The 17,167-nt window shown below is 44.6% G+C and overlaps 1 protein-coding gene across 3 annotated transcripts in view; it reads left to right on the top strand.

The window, feature by feature from the left end:
• The window catches only part of LACTBL1 (lactamase beta like 1), a 36,017-nt gene that overhangs the window by 7,054 nt on the left and 11,796 nt on the right, over positions 1-17,167 (top strand). The window contains exon 2 of one of the 3 annotated variants that reach the window (XM_063437031.1): positions 6,883-6,952. In XM_063437031.1, coding sequence (XP_063293101.1) covers positions 6,932-6,952 — 21 coding nt within the window. In that variant the 5' untranslated portion in view covers positions 6,883-6,931. Of the gene's footprint in view, positions 1-6,826; positions 6,953-11,483; positions 11,601-17,167 lie in introns of those variants that run through there. The other 2 variants (XM_063437030.1, XM_063437029.1) reach the window with 2 other exon arrangements.

Raw genomic sequence — 17,167 nt, 5'->3', positions numbered from 1 at the left:
GTTGTACTATTCTGCTTATCTCTGTTATCCCTCTGACCCGGCTTGTCTCTCGCTTACCTGTCTTCTCGTTCCCCCGACCTCGGCTTGTCTCTGACCATTCTCTGTTATTCTCTGTACGTTAGTCCGGCCATTCTAAGGCCCGGTATACGTACCTTTCTACTGTTTGTACTCTGCGTGTTGGATCCCTGTCCCGATCCTGACATTACGACAGGGCCAATGGATCCTGCAGGTACAAACAGTCAGCTTGGTTCTTCCGACCCCAGGTTTGATGCCATGGAACACAGGATGGATCAGATGGCCCTAGCACTACAGGCGCTATTGTCTCGTGCTAGTAACCCACCAGAGGAGACACGTACTCCTTCGATCTCTCCTGTAAGTTCAGGTCTAGAAGTAGCCACTGTTGGTGCTTCTTCTCGTATTACTCCACCAGTACGTTATGGCGGTTCTCCTGAGAAGTGTCGTGGCTTTTTGAACCAGGTCAGTATCCATTTCGAATTACAACCCCGCTCCTATCCTACAGATAGAGCGAAGGTTGGATTTATTGTTACGTTACTCATTGAGAAGGCTCTGAGATGGGCTAATCCTTTGTGGGAGAATGATAACCCGTTAGTCTATAACTATAATGCCTTTGTAGCTGCTTTTAAAAGAACTTTTGACCCCCCTGGTAGGAAGGTCAATGCAGCTAGATTACTGTTGCGCCTTAGACAGGAAAATCGAACACTTGTGGATTATGCACTAGAGTTCAGATCCTTGGCGGCAGAAGTTAAGTGGAACGAACAGGCTTATATAGATGTATTTTTAAATGGGTTATCAGATGTAATCCTTGACGAGGTCGCTACTAGAGAGCTCCCTGAGAATTTGGAGGATTTAATTTCTTTTATCTCTCGCATTGATGAACGCTTAAGAGAGAGGCAGAACACTCGAGATAGGACTCGTAGACCCTCCTTTAAACTAGCTCCTGCATTTCAAAATTCTGAGATCGAGACCTCACGTTTTCCAGAGCCTATGCAGATAGGTAATACTCACCTCACAGAGGAGGAGAGACAGTACAGGAGAAGGGAGGGTTTATGTATGTACTGTGGAGTCAGAGGTCATTTACGCCTAAATTGTCCCAATCGTTCGGGAAACGCTCGCACCTAAGTTTCTCTAGAGGACAGGCCTTGGGTGTATCTATTTTGTCCTCTGTTCACAATTATAAAGATCACAGGCTTCTGTTACCCGTTTCTTTGACTTGGGAGAAGGGAGTAGTAAAAACCATGGCTTTGATCGATTCTGGAGCCGCTGAGAGCTTTATCGACCAAGTTTTTGTTAACAAGCATACTATCCCATCCCAGTTAAGGGAGACACCCCTGGCCGTTGAGGCCATAGATGGTAGACCTTTACTTGAGCCTGTTATTTTCCGTGAGACCATACCTGTTAATTTAACTGTTGGTATCTTGCATGAGGAAGACCTACCCCTGTTGATCATTTCCTCTCCTTCTATTCCCATAGTCCTGGGTTACTCCTGGTTAAAGAGACATAACCCTATCATTAATTGGGAGTTAGGGGAGATAGTTTCATGGGGTCAGGAGTGTCAAGAGAAATGTTTGCGGAGGGTCTCGCCTCTTTGCCTAGCTAACACGTCGGCTAACTCCTCTAATCCTACAGAGACACAAATACCGCCTCAGTACCTGGATTTAAAGGCAGTATTTGATAAAAAGAGAGCCGATACCTTACCTCCACACAGATCCTTTGATTGCAAGATTAACCTACTCCCTGGTACTATGCCTCCCAGGGGTCATGTATACCCGTTATCTACTAAAGAGAATTCAGTTCTAGAGGAGTATATTCACGAGAATTTAGACAAGGGATTCATTAGGAGATCCTCCTCCCCTGCCGGGGCTGGATTTTTTTTTGTTAAAAAGAAGGATGGTACACTGAGGCCTTGTATTGATTATCGAGGTTTGAACAAGATAACCATTAGGAATGCTTATCCCATTCCTTTGATTACCGAACTCTTTGATCGTTTGAAGGGTTCTAACATTTTCACCAAGTTAGATCTCAGAGGGGCATATAACTTGGTGAGAGTCCAGCAGGGACACGAGTGGATGACGGCGTTCAATACTCGATACGGCCACTATGAATATACAGTAATGCCTTTTGGGTTATGTAATGCACCGGCTGTATTCCAGGATCTGATAAATGAGGTTCTTAGGGAATTTAAGCATGAGTGTGTTATTGTATACCTAGATGATATACTCATACATTCTAGAGAGATTGAGACTCACCACGAACAAGTCAGAAGGGTTTTGCACAAACTTCTTCAACATGGGCTGTACTGCAAATTGGAGAAATGTAGTTTCGATCAATCCCAAGTAAACTTCCTCGGTTATGTGATCTCTGGGGAGGGATTTAAGATGGACCCGGATAAACTCCAGTCCATTCTAGATTGGCCTCTACCCAAGGGTCTTAAGGCCGTTCAGAGATTTATTGGGTTCTCCAATTATTATAGGCGCTTTATTAAGGGATATTCTTCTATTATTGCGCCCATCACCAATATGACCAAACAGGGGGCTGATACTAAGAATTGGTCTATGGAAGCTCTCCTTGCTTTCAAAACTCTCAAGGAGCTTTTTGCTTCCGCCCCAATTTTAGTTCACCCTAATACCACTCTTCCTTTCCTACTGGAGGTAGACGCCTCGGAGACTGGCATAGGTGCTATCCTATCCCAAAGGCTAGGTGTGGATAAACCGTTACATCCATGTGGATTTTTTTCTAAAAAATTGTCTGGTACTGAGAGCAGATATGACATTGGTGACAGAGAACTACTAGCTGTTATCAAGGCTTTAAAAGAATGGAGACATTTATTGGAAGGGACATTACATCCTGTTACTATTTTAACGGATCACAAGAACTTGTCCTATATTGGAGAGGCCAAGCGATTGTCTTCCAGGCAAGCTCGTTGGTCGTTATTCCTCACCCATTTCAATTATGTCCTTACTTATAGGCCTGGTTCGAAGAATTCTAAAGCCGATGCTCTATCTCGCCAATATGAACCTTTGGCTTCTTCTGAACCGGTTCTGTCCTCTATTGTACCCCAATGCAATATTATTGCTAACACAAGTCTCAAAATCCATTCTCCGTTGCTTGCCCAGATCTTGAACTTACAACATCTGGCACCTGGACAGACTCCTGAGGGAAGAAAATTTGTCCCCCCTGAACTCCAACTGGAACTCTTACAGTGTTTCCACGAAAGCAAGGTGGCTGGTCATCCTGGCATTCGCAAGACTTATTCCCTGATCTCCAAGGATTTCTGGTGGCCTTCCTTGCGAAAGGATATTAAGGAGTTCGTCGGAGCTTGTGAGACTTGTACCAGGACTAAACAGCCTCACGCATCCCCTTGTGGTTTGTTGCTCCCCTTGGACATTCCTGAGAAACCATGGTCCTGTTTGGCCATGGACTTTATTGTGGATTTACCTGCTTCCAAGAGACAGACTGTTATTCTCACGGTGGTTGATAGATTCACTAAGATGGCTCATTTTGTGCCGTTGCCTAAACTCCCCACGTCTCCTGAATTGGCGGAGATTTTTGCGAGAGAAGTTTTTCGCTTACATGGGATACCTTCTGAAATCGTTTCTGATAGAGGCTCTCAATTTGTCTCACGATTCTGGAGATCCTTCTGTTCTCAATTAGGTATCAAATTGAACTTTTCCTCTGCATATCACCCTCAGTCTAACGGAGCCGCTGAGCGTACTAATCAAAAGATTGAACAATATCTGAGCTGCTTTGTTTCCGAACACCAGGATGATTGGGTCGGTTTGATTCCTTGGGCAGAGTTCGCACACAATAATCTCGTTTGTGATTCTACTCGTTCTAGCCCCTTCTTCATGAACTATGGCTTTCATCCTTCCATTTTTCCTTCGGTCTCTTCTTCCCAAGGAGTACCGTCAGTTGATGATCATGTCGCCAATCTGAAGAAGTTGTGGGATCAGACTCGTCAAATTCTCCTGCATAATTCTATGTTGTTCAAAAAACACGCTGATAAACACAGAAGGGCGGCTCCAGTTTTTGTTCCTGGGGATAGAGTATGGCTGAGTACTAAGAACATTCGTTTAAAAGTTCCCTCTATGAAATTTGCGCCTCGGTACATAGGTCCTTACAGGGTTTTGTCTCGTATCAACCCGGTTGCGTATCGCCTAGCCCTGCCATCGGCCTTACGTATTCCCAACTCCTTTCATGTGTCTTTGCTGAAACCACTGATTTGCAACAGATTTTCCTCTAAGGTTTCCTCACCTCGTTCTGTTCAGGTGGACGGTCAGGAGGAGTACGAGGTCAACTCCATTATCAATTCCCGATTCTCCCGGGGAGGATTACAGTATCTGGTCAACTGGAAGGGATATGGTCCTGAAGAGAGGAGCTGGGTACCTCAGGAGGACGTTCATGCTCCTCGTCTCCGCAGGGCGTTTCACTCCCGCTTTCCTTCTCGTCCCGGTTCCTTCCGCCCGGTGGGCGTATCTGAGAGGGGGGGTACTGTCAGGGTACCTGAGGTCTCTACCTTTGAGAAGGGTAGAGACTTAGTTGTTTATCCGTCTAGACGGGCCATTTCTCCCGTTCCTCGCGCTCCATCCAGTCATTCAAACGCTGGCCGCAAGGGATCCGCTTCCTTTTCTAACATGACGCTCGATACGTGACGTCTTGACGCTATCCCGAGCGACCTGTCACTCTATTGGCTTTATCTAATCAGCACTCATCGGAGGCGTGTCTACTCTCCGGACTCAGGGTATTTAAGCTTGCTTCTCTCGTCAGCTCATTGCCCTGTCGTGGTTCTAGCTTGTCTAGTCACTCAGTGCTCTTGTATTCTAGTATTCTCTTTGGTTCTGACCCGGCTTGTTGTACTATTCTGCTTATCTCTGTTATCCCTCTGACCCGGCTTGTCTCTCGCTTACCTGTCTTCTCGTTCCCCCGACCTCGGCTTGTCTCTGACCATTCTCTGTTATTCTCTGTACGTTAGTCCGGCCATTCTAAGGCCCGGTATACGTACCTTTCTACTGTTTGTACTCTGCGTGTTGGATCCCTGTCCCGATCCTGACACCATACACTAGAACTGCTTCATTAAGCTAAAGTTAATTTGGTGCCTGTAGTGTCCCTTTGAGGTTTCTATAGTCTCCTTTAACAATGAATTGCCAGATTCTGATACTCTCCTATATGTAAAATGTAATGTGTGTTCTCCTTTCTACGTAGTTGATATGTTTATGTTCTTTTTTGTTGTGTGTGTGTGTATAATATGTAGTATGTATGTTTTGTTGCATGTGCTTTACAATTGTTACATTTTAGTATCTGCTGCCTCTTGCATGTATGTATTATGTTATGTGTACTGACTCCTGTATATAGCAGTACATTAGTGTGTCCTCCTCTTGCGTGTATAAATATCAGTGTGCATTGTGTATAGGTAACTGTGTTTTATCTATTGTGTGTAATGATATGTAGGTAAGTGTATAAGGGACAATCTACCACTACAGCTCAATGTATTGTTACAGTTCAGTCATAACTACAGCTTATTGTATCAGTATAGCTCATTATATTATTATTACAGCTTATTATGTTATTATTGCATCATTATATTATTATAGCTCATTGTATCTTTATATTTCTGTGTATTATTACAGCTCATTACATTATTACAGCTCAGTGTATCATTACAGTTCATTTTATCACTTTAGCTCAGTGTATAACTGCAGCTCATTGTATCATTCCAGCTCATTATATTATTATTACAGCATTGTATTAGTGTAGCTCATTGCCATATAACAGCTCATTGTATAATTACAGCCCATAGTATCATTAAAGCTCAGTGTATTTTTACAGCTTATTGTATCATTACAGCATTGTCTCATTACAGCTCATTATATTATTATTACAGCTCATTGTATCAGTACAGAGCATTATATTATTATTACAGCTTATTGTATTATTACAGCTCCTTATATTATTATTACAGCTTATTGTATTATTACAGCTCATTGTATCATTAAAGCTCAGTGTATCATTACAGCTCATTATATTATTATTACAGCTCATTATATTATTATTACAGTTTATTGTATTATTACAGCTCATTGTATCATTAAAGCTCAGTGTATCATTACAGTGCATTATATTATTATTACAGCTTATTGTATTATTAAAGCTTATTGTATTATTATTACAGCTCAGTATATTATTATTACAGCTTATTGTATTATTACAGCTCATTATATTATTATTACAGCTTATTGTATTATTACAGCTCATTGTATCATTAAAGCTCAGTGTATCATTACAGCTCATTGTATTATTATTACAGCTCATTATATTATTATTACAGCTTATTGTATTATTACATCTCATTGTATCATTAAAGCTCAGTATATCATTACAGCTCATTGTATTATTATTACAGCTTATTGTATTATTACAGCTCATTATATTATTATTACAGCTTATTGTATTATTACAGCTTATTGTATCATTACAGCTCATTATATTATTATTACAGCTCATTGTATTATTACAGCTCATTATATTATTATTACAGCTCATTGTATTATTACAGCTTATTGTATCATTACAGCTCATTATATTATTATTACAGCTTATTGTATTATTACAGCTCATTATATTATTATTACAGCTTATTGTATTATTACAGCTCATTATATTATTACAGCTTATTGTAGTATTACAGCTCATTGTATCATTAGAGCTCAGTGTATCATTACAGCTCATTATAATATTATTACAGCACTGTATTATTACACCTCATTGTAACATTACAACTGCTTCATTTTAAGAAACATTTTATTTTTAGGAGCTGGTGTGAAATTCCCCAAATATCTACAGACATTATCGTTTCCTTGTTCACAGGATTCACCAGTCCCAGGACTAATGTCAGAGTCTAACCTATAACCACATTATGGACGGGTTACCTGCCAAGGTGAGATATTTACACCATCCATTTCACCATCCATGCCCACCTTTTCCTGGTTTTATAATGGATATTGATGTTATGCTAATCCGTAGCTCTTTGCCATACCCGCTCCTTCACGGCTCTGACTTTCAATGTTGTCAGAGCACAGGCTGAGAATCTCTGAGCCTGTGCTCTGACTCACTAACCGAGCGCCGGAACCACGAGGGAGAGGATATGATCTGACTGCACCTACTGCTGGTGCGCACCAGTGGACCACCAGCGAATCGTTTAAATTAAATATGCTAGTGTACCCAACTTGTGAGCTGTGTTGGCCGCCGGGTGCCTCTGTTGTCATGGCACCCTGCGTGACCGCACAGCTTGCCCACCCCAACGGCTGGCCCTGCTGACACACACTGACGTTACTACTTAGACATCCCTCAATATTACTTTGGAAACACAGCTGATCCCCTCCAAATTTATAAAGGTTTGCTTAGAGGATTTATTGTAAGATTAAATCATGCCTCCTCCTCTCTCTCCCCCATGCACTGCTCTGTAGGCTGTGAGGAAGTGAAGAGTAATCACAGTCTCCCAGCACAACGCCACCTTTGGCTGCATGGGGAACAGCTGTTTAATGTAATGCTTGCAGGACGGCCAGCTGCCGCAGAACCTCTTTGTTTCCATCTCTGCAAAGGGCTCCAGGCACTGCTTGTTGTGAGTGTGAGCCACTGTAAATTAGGGGCAGAGGGCAGAGGGCACTTGCACTGCGGTCAAGACGGGTCTGGGCAGGAGGAGAGTGCAGTGCAATCAGTGAACTCCCCTCCTGTGGGTCACCAGTAGACTGGTGCACTTGCCCAGGATCAGAGCCGGTGCAAGGATTTTTGCCGCCCTAGACAAAATATAAATTTGCCGCCCCCCCATGTGACATCACAATGCCCCACCCATATGATCTGCCATATGAACTAACGCCAGTGCTGCAGTGTATGTTTACATTAAAAAGCCTGCAGGGACCAGCTATAGACACCACAACCACTTCATTAAGCTATAGTGTCCCTTTAATGTGAGGTAAATTATAGATTAGTGTCACTAATAATATACTAGATTGCCTACTTACAATTAGATGAGGGTGATGATGAGCTGCAGTTTGGCTCCACTGGTCTGGTGTAGAACAGGATCTCTGGAGGCTGTTTGCAACTGTGGTCACAAAATTCAATGTTCTGGGAGAATTAGAAGCAGCTCCATTTTTTGGGGGCCTCTTACACAGCTCAAGGTCTGGGCCCCAGGGCCTGACGGTGGGTATGCCCATAAGGCCCACTCATAAGTCCACTTATATGTTCCACCCACCCATGAGTTCGCTCACAGGGAGTGGAGTGTGTAGGGGATGTGTTAGGTGTTATTGTAGAGGATCTAATATGTGTGCTTATGGTATGTAGTTTATAGGGATACCAGTTTGTGCAGGTGATGCAGTGTGTTTGTGTGTAGTGGAAGCAGTGTGTATTTGTGTATAAGGGATGTATTATGTGTTTCTGGTTGTGTGTAAGGGATGCATTGTGTGAATCTGTGTTTGTATGCATAAGGGATGCAAGGTGTGTGTCTGTATGTGTGTGCATTGAGTTTAAGAGATGCATTGTGTTTCTGTGTGTATGTAAGAAAAGCAGTGTGTGTGTGTGTGTTTGCATTGTCTGTTTCTGTGTATGTGTGCAAAGGATGCATTGTCTTTGTGTGGGGGTTGCATTGTGTGTGTGTGTAAAGGATGCATTGTGTGTTTCTCTGTGTGTAAGGGAAGCATGTTGTGTTTCTGTGTATGTATAGGGATGCATTGTGTGTTTCTGTGTATGTATAGGGATGCATTGTGTGTTTCTGTGTATGTATAGGGATGCATTGTGTGTGTGTGTGCATGCGCATAGTGTGAAAGAGCTCCTTGTCTTGCCCCCTGTCCTATAGAGCTGTCCCTTCTGTCCCTTAGAGCTTCTTAACCCTCCTACTTCTTCTTACTCCCCCTTCTTCTTCTTCTTACCCCCCTTCTTCTTACCCCCTTCTTCTTCTTACTCCCCCTTCTTCTTACTCCCCCCTCTACTTCTTACTCCCCCCCTCCTTCTTACTCCCCCCTCTCCTTCTTACTCCCCCCTCTCCTTCTTACTCCCCACTCTTCTTACTCCCCCCTATTTTTCTTACTCCCCCCCTCTTTTTCTTATCTCCCCTCCTTCTTACTCCCCTCTCCCTCTTCTTACTCCCCTTCCCCCCTCTTTTTCTTATCTCCCCTCCTTCTTATCTCCCCTCCTTCTTACTTCCCCCCCTTCTTCTTACTCCCCATTCTTCTTCTTACTTCTTCTTCTTACTCCCCCCTATTTTTCTTACTCCCCCCCCCCCTCTTTTTCTTATCTCCCCTCCTTCTTACTCCCCCTCTCCCTCTTCTTACTCCCCTTCCCCCCTCTTTTTCTTATCTCCCCTCCTTCTTATCTCCCCTCCTTCTTACTTCCCCCTCTTCTTCTTACTCCCCATTCTTCTTCTTACTTCTTCTTCTTACTCCCCCCTATTTTTCTTACTCCCCCCTTCTTCGTCTTACCCCCTTCTTTTTCTTATCTCCCCTCCTTCTTACTCACCCCTTCTTTTTCTTATCTCCCCTCCTTCTTACTCCCCCTCCCCCTCTTCTTCTTCCCCCCTTTTTCTTATCTCCCCTCCTTCTTACTCCCCCTCCCCTCTTCTTACTCCCCCTCCCTCTTCTTACTCCCCCTCCCTCTCCTTACTCCCCCTCCCTCTCCCCCTCTTCTTACTCTCCCCCTCCCCCTCTTCTTACTCTCCCCCCTCCCCTCCTCTTACTCCCCCCTCACTCTCCCCCCTTCTTACTCTCCCCACCTCCCATCTTACTCCCCCACCTCCCCTCTTACTCCCCACCTCCCCTCTTACTCCCCCCTCCCCTCTTCTTATTCCCCCCTCCCCTCTTCTTATTCCCCCACCTCCCCTCTTCTTATTCCCCCACCTCCCCTCTTCTTATCCCCCCCTCTCCCCTCTTCTTATTCGCCCCCCTCTCCCCTCTTCTTATTCGCCCCCCTCTCCCCTCTTCTTATTCACCCCCCTCTCCCCTCTTCTTATCCCCCCCTCCCCTCTTCTTATCCCCCCTCCCCTCTTCTTATCCCCCCTCTTCTTATTCCCCCCCTCTCCCCTCTTCTTATTCCCCCCCTCTCCCCTCTTCTTATTCCCCCCCTCTCCCCATTCCCCCCCCTCCCCTCTTCTTATTCCCCCCCTCTCCCCTCTTCTTATCCCCCCCCTCCCCTCTTCTTATTTCCCCCCCCACTTTCCCTCTTCTTACTCCCCCCCCCCTCCCCCTCTTCTTTTTACCCCCTCCCCTGTAGCGTGGCCGAGCTGCTTTCCGGTCCGTGGTGCCCGGCCGGAGTGATGGGAAGGTGCACGCTCAGTGTGCCCTTCCTGTCAGTCCGGCCGGTTACAGGAAACAGAAACTCCGCGCGGAACAGGAGTTTCTGTTTCCTGTAACCGGCCGGACTGACAGGAAGGTGTACACTGTGCACCTTCCTATCACTCCGGCCGGGCACCGCGGATCGGACACCAGCTCGGACGGGCTACAGGGGAGGGAGGAAAAAGCTGCTGCAGCCGTCTGAGCGCTCTTTACAGAGCGCTCGGCGGCTGCAGCATTTAAAGGGCCGGCCCGCCGCGGCCGGTCCTAAAATAATTTCGGGCGGCCTGGGGGGCAATTGCCTCCCTGCCCCCCGGCCCAGCCCGCCCCTGACTGCAGATCCCAAAAGCACTCTATCTTGCTGAAGAGTTTGTCCTCTTTTTTCATTTTACACAATGTGCAGATTTAAATAGAATTTGGCACGTTTATAAATTACGGTAACCTTGTTCAGTGGAGCTAAGCTCAGGAGGTAGAAATTGCCCAGAACACCTGTCTTGCAAAGACTTCTCATTGAGCTGCATTGGGAAGTCTGTGATTGGACAGACACAGAAAGTCTGGGTGGGGGAAGAGACCTGCAGCTTTTGCTCAGATATAGCCCCATTGACAGAAATGCATAATTAAATGCATGCATGTTTTTATTGCAGTATATTGATTCCCTTCCCACACTCTTATACCCGTCCATTCAGCTTGCCCATACAGGCCCCTTCACCTTACCTTGTTTTCTAAACAAGTTCATTAATCCAACCCCACTCTGACACCAGTCCCTTCAACATGGCTTCCCCAGACCCGATCCAAAAACCCTCCTCCCCCTCTCCCCATCCATTATCACCCTCCTGTCTACACTTTGCACAGATAAACTGATATTCTGTGATTGAACTGAAATCGATTCTACACTAAGTTCATGCTCCCAGGAAACATGTCTACAAAGTAAAAAAAAAAGGTAATTTAAGCCTACTTTCTAATTTGCTGTTTATAAATGAAGCTCAGACAATGTTGCTATTTAAAGGGCCGATACTGCTTTGTAAGGGTTAATCCACAGACCGGCAGAAGGCTGAGGATAGAATGGTCCAGGGATTAGAGATTACCGGCCCTCCCTTTGGGTTTTAACAGAGAAAATCCTCAGAGCAAGACATCATACCAGGGCTCTGATGAATATTGGGGGGGTCGGCGTGAGATTAGGAAGACCCAAAACAGAATCAGCGTTATTGGAAAATTTACCCCAAAGGGAGGAATTCTATGTGTGGCTTTTTATCAGAATTCAGACTGGTAAGAGAAGATTATATTCTGTTTGAGGTTGGAGATATTGTTTGACCGGATTAACGTGTTATTACTAGTTTGATTGGATGGCATTGGACTTGTAGAATGTCCGTGGTGGATTGCGTACAAAAAATACAATTATATGAGAGTATTCTTTGCACAAAAGGTTTACATGAAAATAGAAAATGAAATGTTTATGCCTTTGAGTTCATGGAAATATATTTAATTGCACCTAAAGCAGAAATATACTTAGCGCCGAATGTCGCCATGTCTTATTTAAGGCCCGTATGATAATACCATTTCCTGTCCCTTCCTGCTCTGAGATGGTTTTTTGTCATCTGCAAATTCCCTTTATCCACTACGTTTCACTTTTCAAGGCTGGGTTTGCTAAACTGTAAAAAATTCAATATGATCATTTATTCACATTAAATATTGCATCAATATAGATGTAGCCTACAAGGTCAATGGATTTTTTTTATAGAGTTTGGGGGATCATGGAATAAAAAAATACAGTGTATTTGAGAGGATGTGGTAATATTATACAAATACAAAATGCTAGAGTTCATCCAAAGAGATTTCACCTAGAGCAGTGGAAAGAACGATGGAATGGAATGGAGTATTGTGATATTTTGAAATACCTTCTTTTATTGGTCTAATCATATTTAACCCATTTGTAAAATATTCTAGTAGTAAACTTGTTATGTGACGATAATTTGAGTGTGTCTCCTGTTGAATTTAATTAAACGCACAATTAAATAAAATAATTTAATAACTTTTTGGTTCTGGAAACATCCTCCATCTCACAAATTGGCCACTCTCTGTGTAGCATTCAGTGAGGGAGCATTTAACTGGCTCGTATTGTTTCTATTTTGTTTCTATATAAATATGTGGCCAGTTATGGCCAGTGTTTAGGCTGTAGCTATGCTCTATGAAAAGTTATGTAAACCTTTTAGTCCCTGAAGATCTGTTCCATTCAACTCCTGCTGAGATTCTGTAGAATATTCTTGTTCTACTGAATCCAAAACAATTGAAGAGAAGTAATGCTGTGTGCTGGAGTTTCATTGCCTTCTTCTTACTTAGAGAGTTAAAGCCAGTCCACCGGGTTTGTTAGAAACGATGAGGTATGTAATCACTGACATCGCCTGGCTCCAGCCAGTTACACTCAATGTGCTAATGTCATCAGTGTTAATAGATAATCCCTCTAATAATACCCTGCTATGAATCCTTAATTAACACGCAGACACAACCACATCAGGAATGCTGTGATTTATGCTGTGCGTGCCTGTGTGCATGTGTGTGCATATGTGTTGATGTGTGTATGATCACATGTGGTTTTTTTTTTATTATGTCTTTGTGTGTGATCATGTGTGGATTTCTGCATATGTGTTTGTGTGTGTGTGATCATGTTTGGAGTTGTGCATATGTTCTTGTGTGTGTGATCATGTGTGGATTTTTTCAGTGTATGTGTTTGGGTGTGTGATCATGTATAGATTTGTACGTGTGTGTTTGTGTGTGTGATCGTGTATGGACATGTACGTGTGTGTCTGATCATTTATAGATTTGTCCATGTGTGCTCATGTGTATAGGAGATCATGTGTGTATGTGTGGTCGTGTGTGAACAAGTGAGCATGTATTAGTACAAGTTGACACAACCAGAATTAGACCTACTGGGCAAAGGCTTATCCTTTATACCTACCCCACACTTCGATAAGTTTACCTGGGTGAAAGACGTCCATCTATTTGCCAGGAAGCTCCTGCTACATAAAAATTACCTCCTCTCTGAGGAGAAAAAAGCTAAGGCACTAGGTCTTGATTTGAGAGATTACAAAATGACCATGCTATTAGCAGAACTCCTAGAAGAAAATGACAGAAGTGAACAAGCAATATATCCTCTTACCAATCTGAAGAAAAAAAGTCAATATTGCCCGAAACTGGGTGACTCAAAATATATTGAGACCTTTGTCGAATTGGTAAGCAATGAGATAGACAAAATCACTACATCTGACCTAGACTCTAAACCCAATTCTAATCTATCCACATCAGAAGTAAGAGCTTTAAAAATCCCTAAGAGACAACAAGGAAATTACAATCAAATCCTCTGACAAGGGAGGTAACGTTGTCATTATGGACACTCCAAACTATGTAGAAATGACTAAAAAAATATTAACTGATGAAAGCACCTACAAGGTCATTCAGCATGACCCAACCACAAAATTCCAAGATGAACTAAAAGTAATCTTGATAGAAGGGTTGAATGATCATCTCATTTCCAAAAATGAATATGACTATATCCTGGGTGACAGTCCACGTATCTCAACGTTTTACAGCTTACCAAAGATACATAAACAACACAACATCCTGACTGGAAGACCGATAGTATCCGGTAACAATAATCTGACCCAGAATGCAAGTGTGTATTTGGACCAAATCTTAAAACCATTGGTCACCCAACTCCCATCTTACCTAAGAGACACAAAGCAAACTTTAGCTGAACTGGCCAAAATTCAGATGCCTCCAAACTCTATACTTTGTAGTTTAGACGTAGAATCCCTCTACAGCTCCATCCCTCACTCCTTAGGTTTGAAACACATTAGACACTTCCTACAGAAAAGAGGTACTCACTTGGACCAACATAGTGAATTTACAATCCAACTACTCAAGTTTGTTCTGACACATAATTTTTTCTTGTTTGATGGGGTATACTACCACCAGGTGCAGGGTACGGCTATGGGGACGTCTTGTGCGCCCTCTTATGCCAACCTGCACCTGGGCTGGTGGGAAGAGAAGATAGTTTTCACTACCCCCACCAGTGACCTGACACAATGCATCTATTACTGGAAACGGTACATAGATGACATAGTAATCATATGGACAGGTACCTCAGGACAATTTCAAGAGTATGTGCAGACACTTAACCAAAACGATCTAAATCTCAGATTCACTACAGAGGTGGGAACTCCCACCCTAACCTTTTTGGACCTCACACTTATCCCTAACCCGAATGGTAGTATAAAAACAAACCTATTCAGGAAAAGTACAGCTACAAATAGCTTACTCAACTGGAGGAGTCATCATCCTGTCCCTCAAAAGAAAGGGATTCCAATCGGACAGTACCTGCGTCTTAGGCGCAACTGCACAGATATGGAGGATTTCAAATTAAAGGCCAGAGATTTACGCATTATGTTTAGGTCCAAAGGATACCCAAACAAATGTCTGAAGAGAGCCTACCATAGAACCCTCCTAACAGACAGAGAGAGTCTAATAAGGGACGAGAACCCTCGCCCCCTTTCCTCACATGGGAAAACCAAGGAACCAGACAACAAACAACTTAGATGTGTAGCCACATTTGATGCGGGATGGAACTGTGTGAGATCTATCATGCATAGGTTCTGGCCCCTGTTGAAACAGGACGACCAATTGAGGGACGTGTTACCACCACAAGTATCCCTAGTAGCAAGGAGAGGTATGAATCTTAAAGCGGCACTGTCATGCCGAATCCCGTTTTTTTTTTAACCCCCCTCCCGCCTCCACTACATCCAATTGACCCCCTAGTCACCCCCAAATGCCCCTAAGCCCCCCAGATTACCTATTTTTAAATCTGTATCTTCTGCCCCGATCTTTATTCAGGGCGCCGCCATCTTTGTGTGGGTAGGTGAAGTCCCTGTGGGACACGTCATCTACCCACACTAGACAGACTGTGAGATTCCCGCACATGCCCAGTGAAACACCTGGACATGCGAACGGGAATTTCATCTAATCATTCATTCATCAGACAGACGAATGAATGAATAGAAAAAATCAGACGAACAAACTAACACTGAGTATCAGTGTTCGTTTGTTCGATCAGTTTATTACAAGGAGGGAGCTACCGACGTGCAGCTCCCTCCTTGTAATATGTAAAGACAGAAGCGGTGGGGAGCTGTGCTCCCCACCACTTCATAAGCCCCCCAGGTCCCCCCCTCACTCTATGGGGGTCAATATGACCCCCATAATAGCACAAGGGAGATTAAAATCTCCCCAATGCCCCTACTCGCTATACCGCGAGTAGGGGCATGTCCACTAAACAGTGAGCAGCCTGTGGCTGCTCACTGTAAAAACATAAATGGTAATAAGGGGGGGGGACGGACCTACTGTCCTCCCCCCTGGCCCCCACCCCTGCGCGGTGGGTGGGGGCACTAATAAAACAATAAGGGGGGGGGACCTACTGTCCTCCCCCCGGCCCCCACTCCTGCGTGGTGGCCCTAATAAAATAATAAGGGGGGGGACCTACTGTCCTCCCCCCCGGCCCCCACCCCTGCGCGGTGGGTGGGGGCCCTAATAAAATAATAAGGGGGGGGGACCTACTGTCCTCCCCCCGGCCCCCACTCCTGCGTGGTGGCCCTAATAAAACAATAAGGGGGGGGGACCTACTGTCCTCCCCCCCGGCCCCCACCCCTGCGCGGTGGGTGGGGGCCCTAATAAAATAATAAAAGGGGGGGGGGACCTACTGTCCTCCCCCCTGGCCCCCACCCCTGAGCGCTGGGTGGGGGCCCTAAATAAAGATAGGGGGGGGGGACCTACTGTCCTCCCCCCTGGCCCCCACCCCTGCGCGGTGGGTGGGGGCCCTAATAAAATAATAAGGGGGGGACCTACTGTCCTCCCCCATGGCCCCCACCCCTGATCGGTGGGTGGGGGCCCTAAATAAAGATAGGGGGGGGACCTACTGTCCTCCCCCCTGGCCCCCACCCCTGCGCGGTGGGTGGGGGCCCTAATAAAACAATAAGGGGGGGGACCTACTGTCCTCCCCCCTGGCCCCCAACCCTGAGCGGTGGGTGGGGGCCCTAAATGAACCCCCCCCCCATCAAGGTGACTAGGGGTCCCAAGCCCCTAGTCACCCCCCCCCCCACCCCAAAACATTCTATCCCCTACCTACCCCCCTCACCCTAAAAATAGTGAGGGGGGAATAAAATAACTAACCTGTAAAAAAAATAATTAAACTTACCATTTGACGTCTTCTTTTTTCTAAATTCTTCTTTCTTCAGCCCCCAAAAAGGCCAAATAAAAATCCATCATACCCGTCGCACTTAAAAAAAAAAAAAAAAAAAAACGAGCGCAAAAAAAAAATTAATCCATGTTCACCCATGGAGGGCACGCCGCGTACTGAGCTCCGCAGGGCGGGTCAAGGCTTATATAGCCTTGCCCCGCCCTGCATTAGGCTTAGAACACACTGATTGGTTGGTTTAAGCCAATCAGAGTGCTCTGTGTCATTTTACAAGCGTGGGAAAATTCCAAAGAACTTTCCCACGCTTGTAAAATGACACAGAGCACTGTGATAGGATGATTTTCAAGCCATCCAATCACAGTGCTCTGTGTAATTTTACAAGCTTGGGAAAGTTCTTTGGAATTTTCCCACGCTTGTAAAATGACACAGAGCACTGTGATTGGATGGCTTGAAATCCATCCTATCACAGTGCTCTGTGTCATTTTACAAGCGTGGGAAAGTTCTTTGGAATTTTCCCACGCTTGTAAAATGACACATGAGCACTGTGATTGGATGGCTTGAAAACCATTCAATCACAGTGATCTGTCATTTTACA

The sequence above is a fragment of the Pelobates fuscus genome, chromosome 11 (assembly GCF_036172605.1).
Source record: "Pelobates fuscus isolate aPelFus1 chromosome 11, aPelFus1.pri, whole genome shotgun sequence".
Classification (NCBI taxonomy): domain Eukaryota; kingdom Metazoa; phylum Chordata; class Amphibia; order Anura; family Pelobatidae; genus Pelobates; species Pelobates fuscus.
The sequence above is the reverse complement of the archived record's forward strand: the minus strand, read 5'-3'. Positions and strand labels throughout refer to the sequence as shown.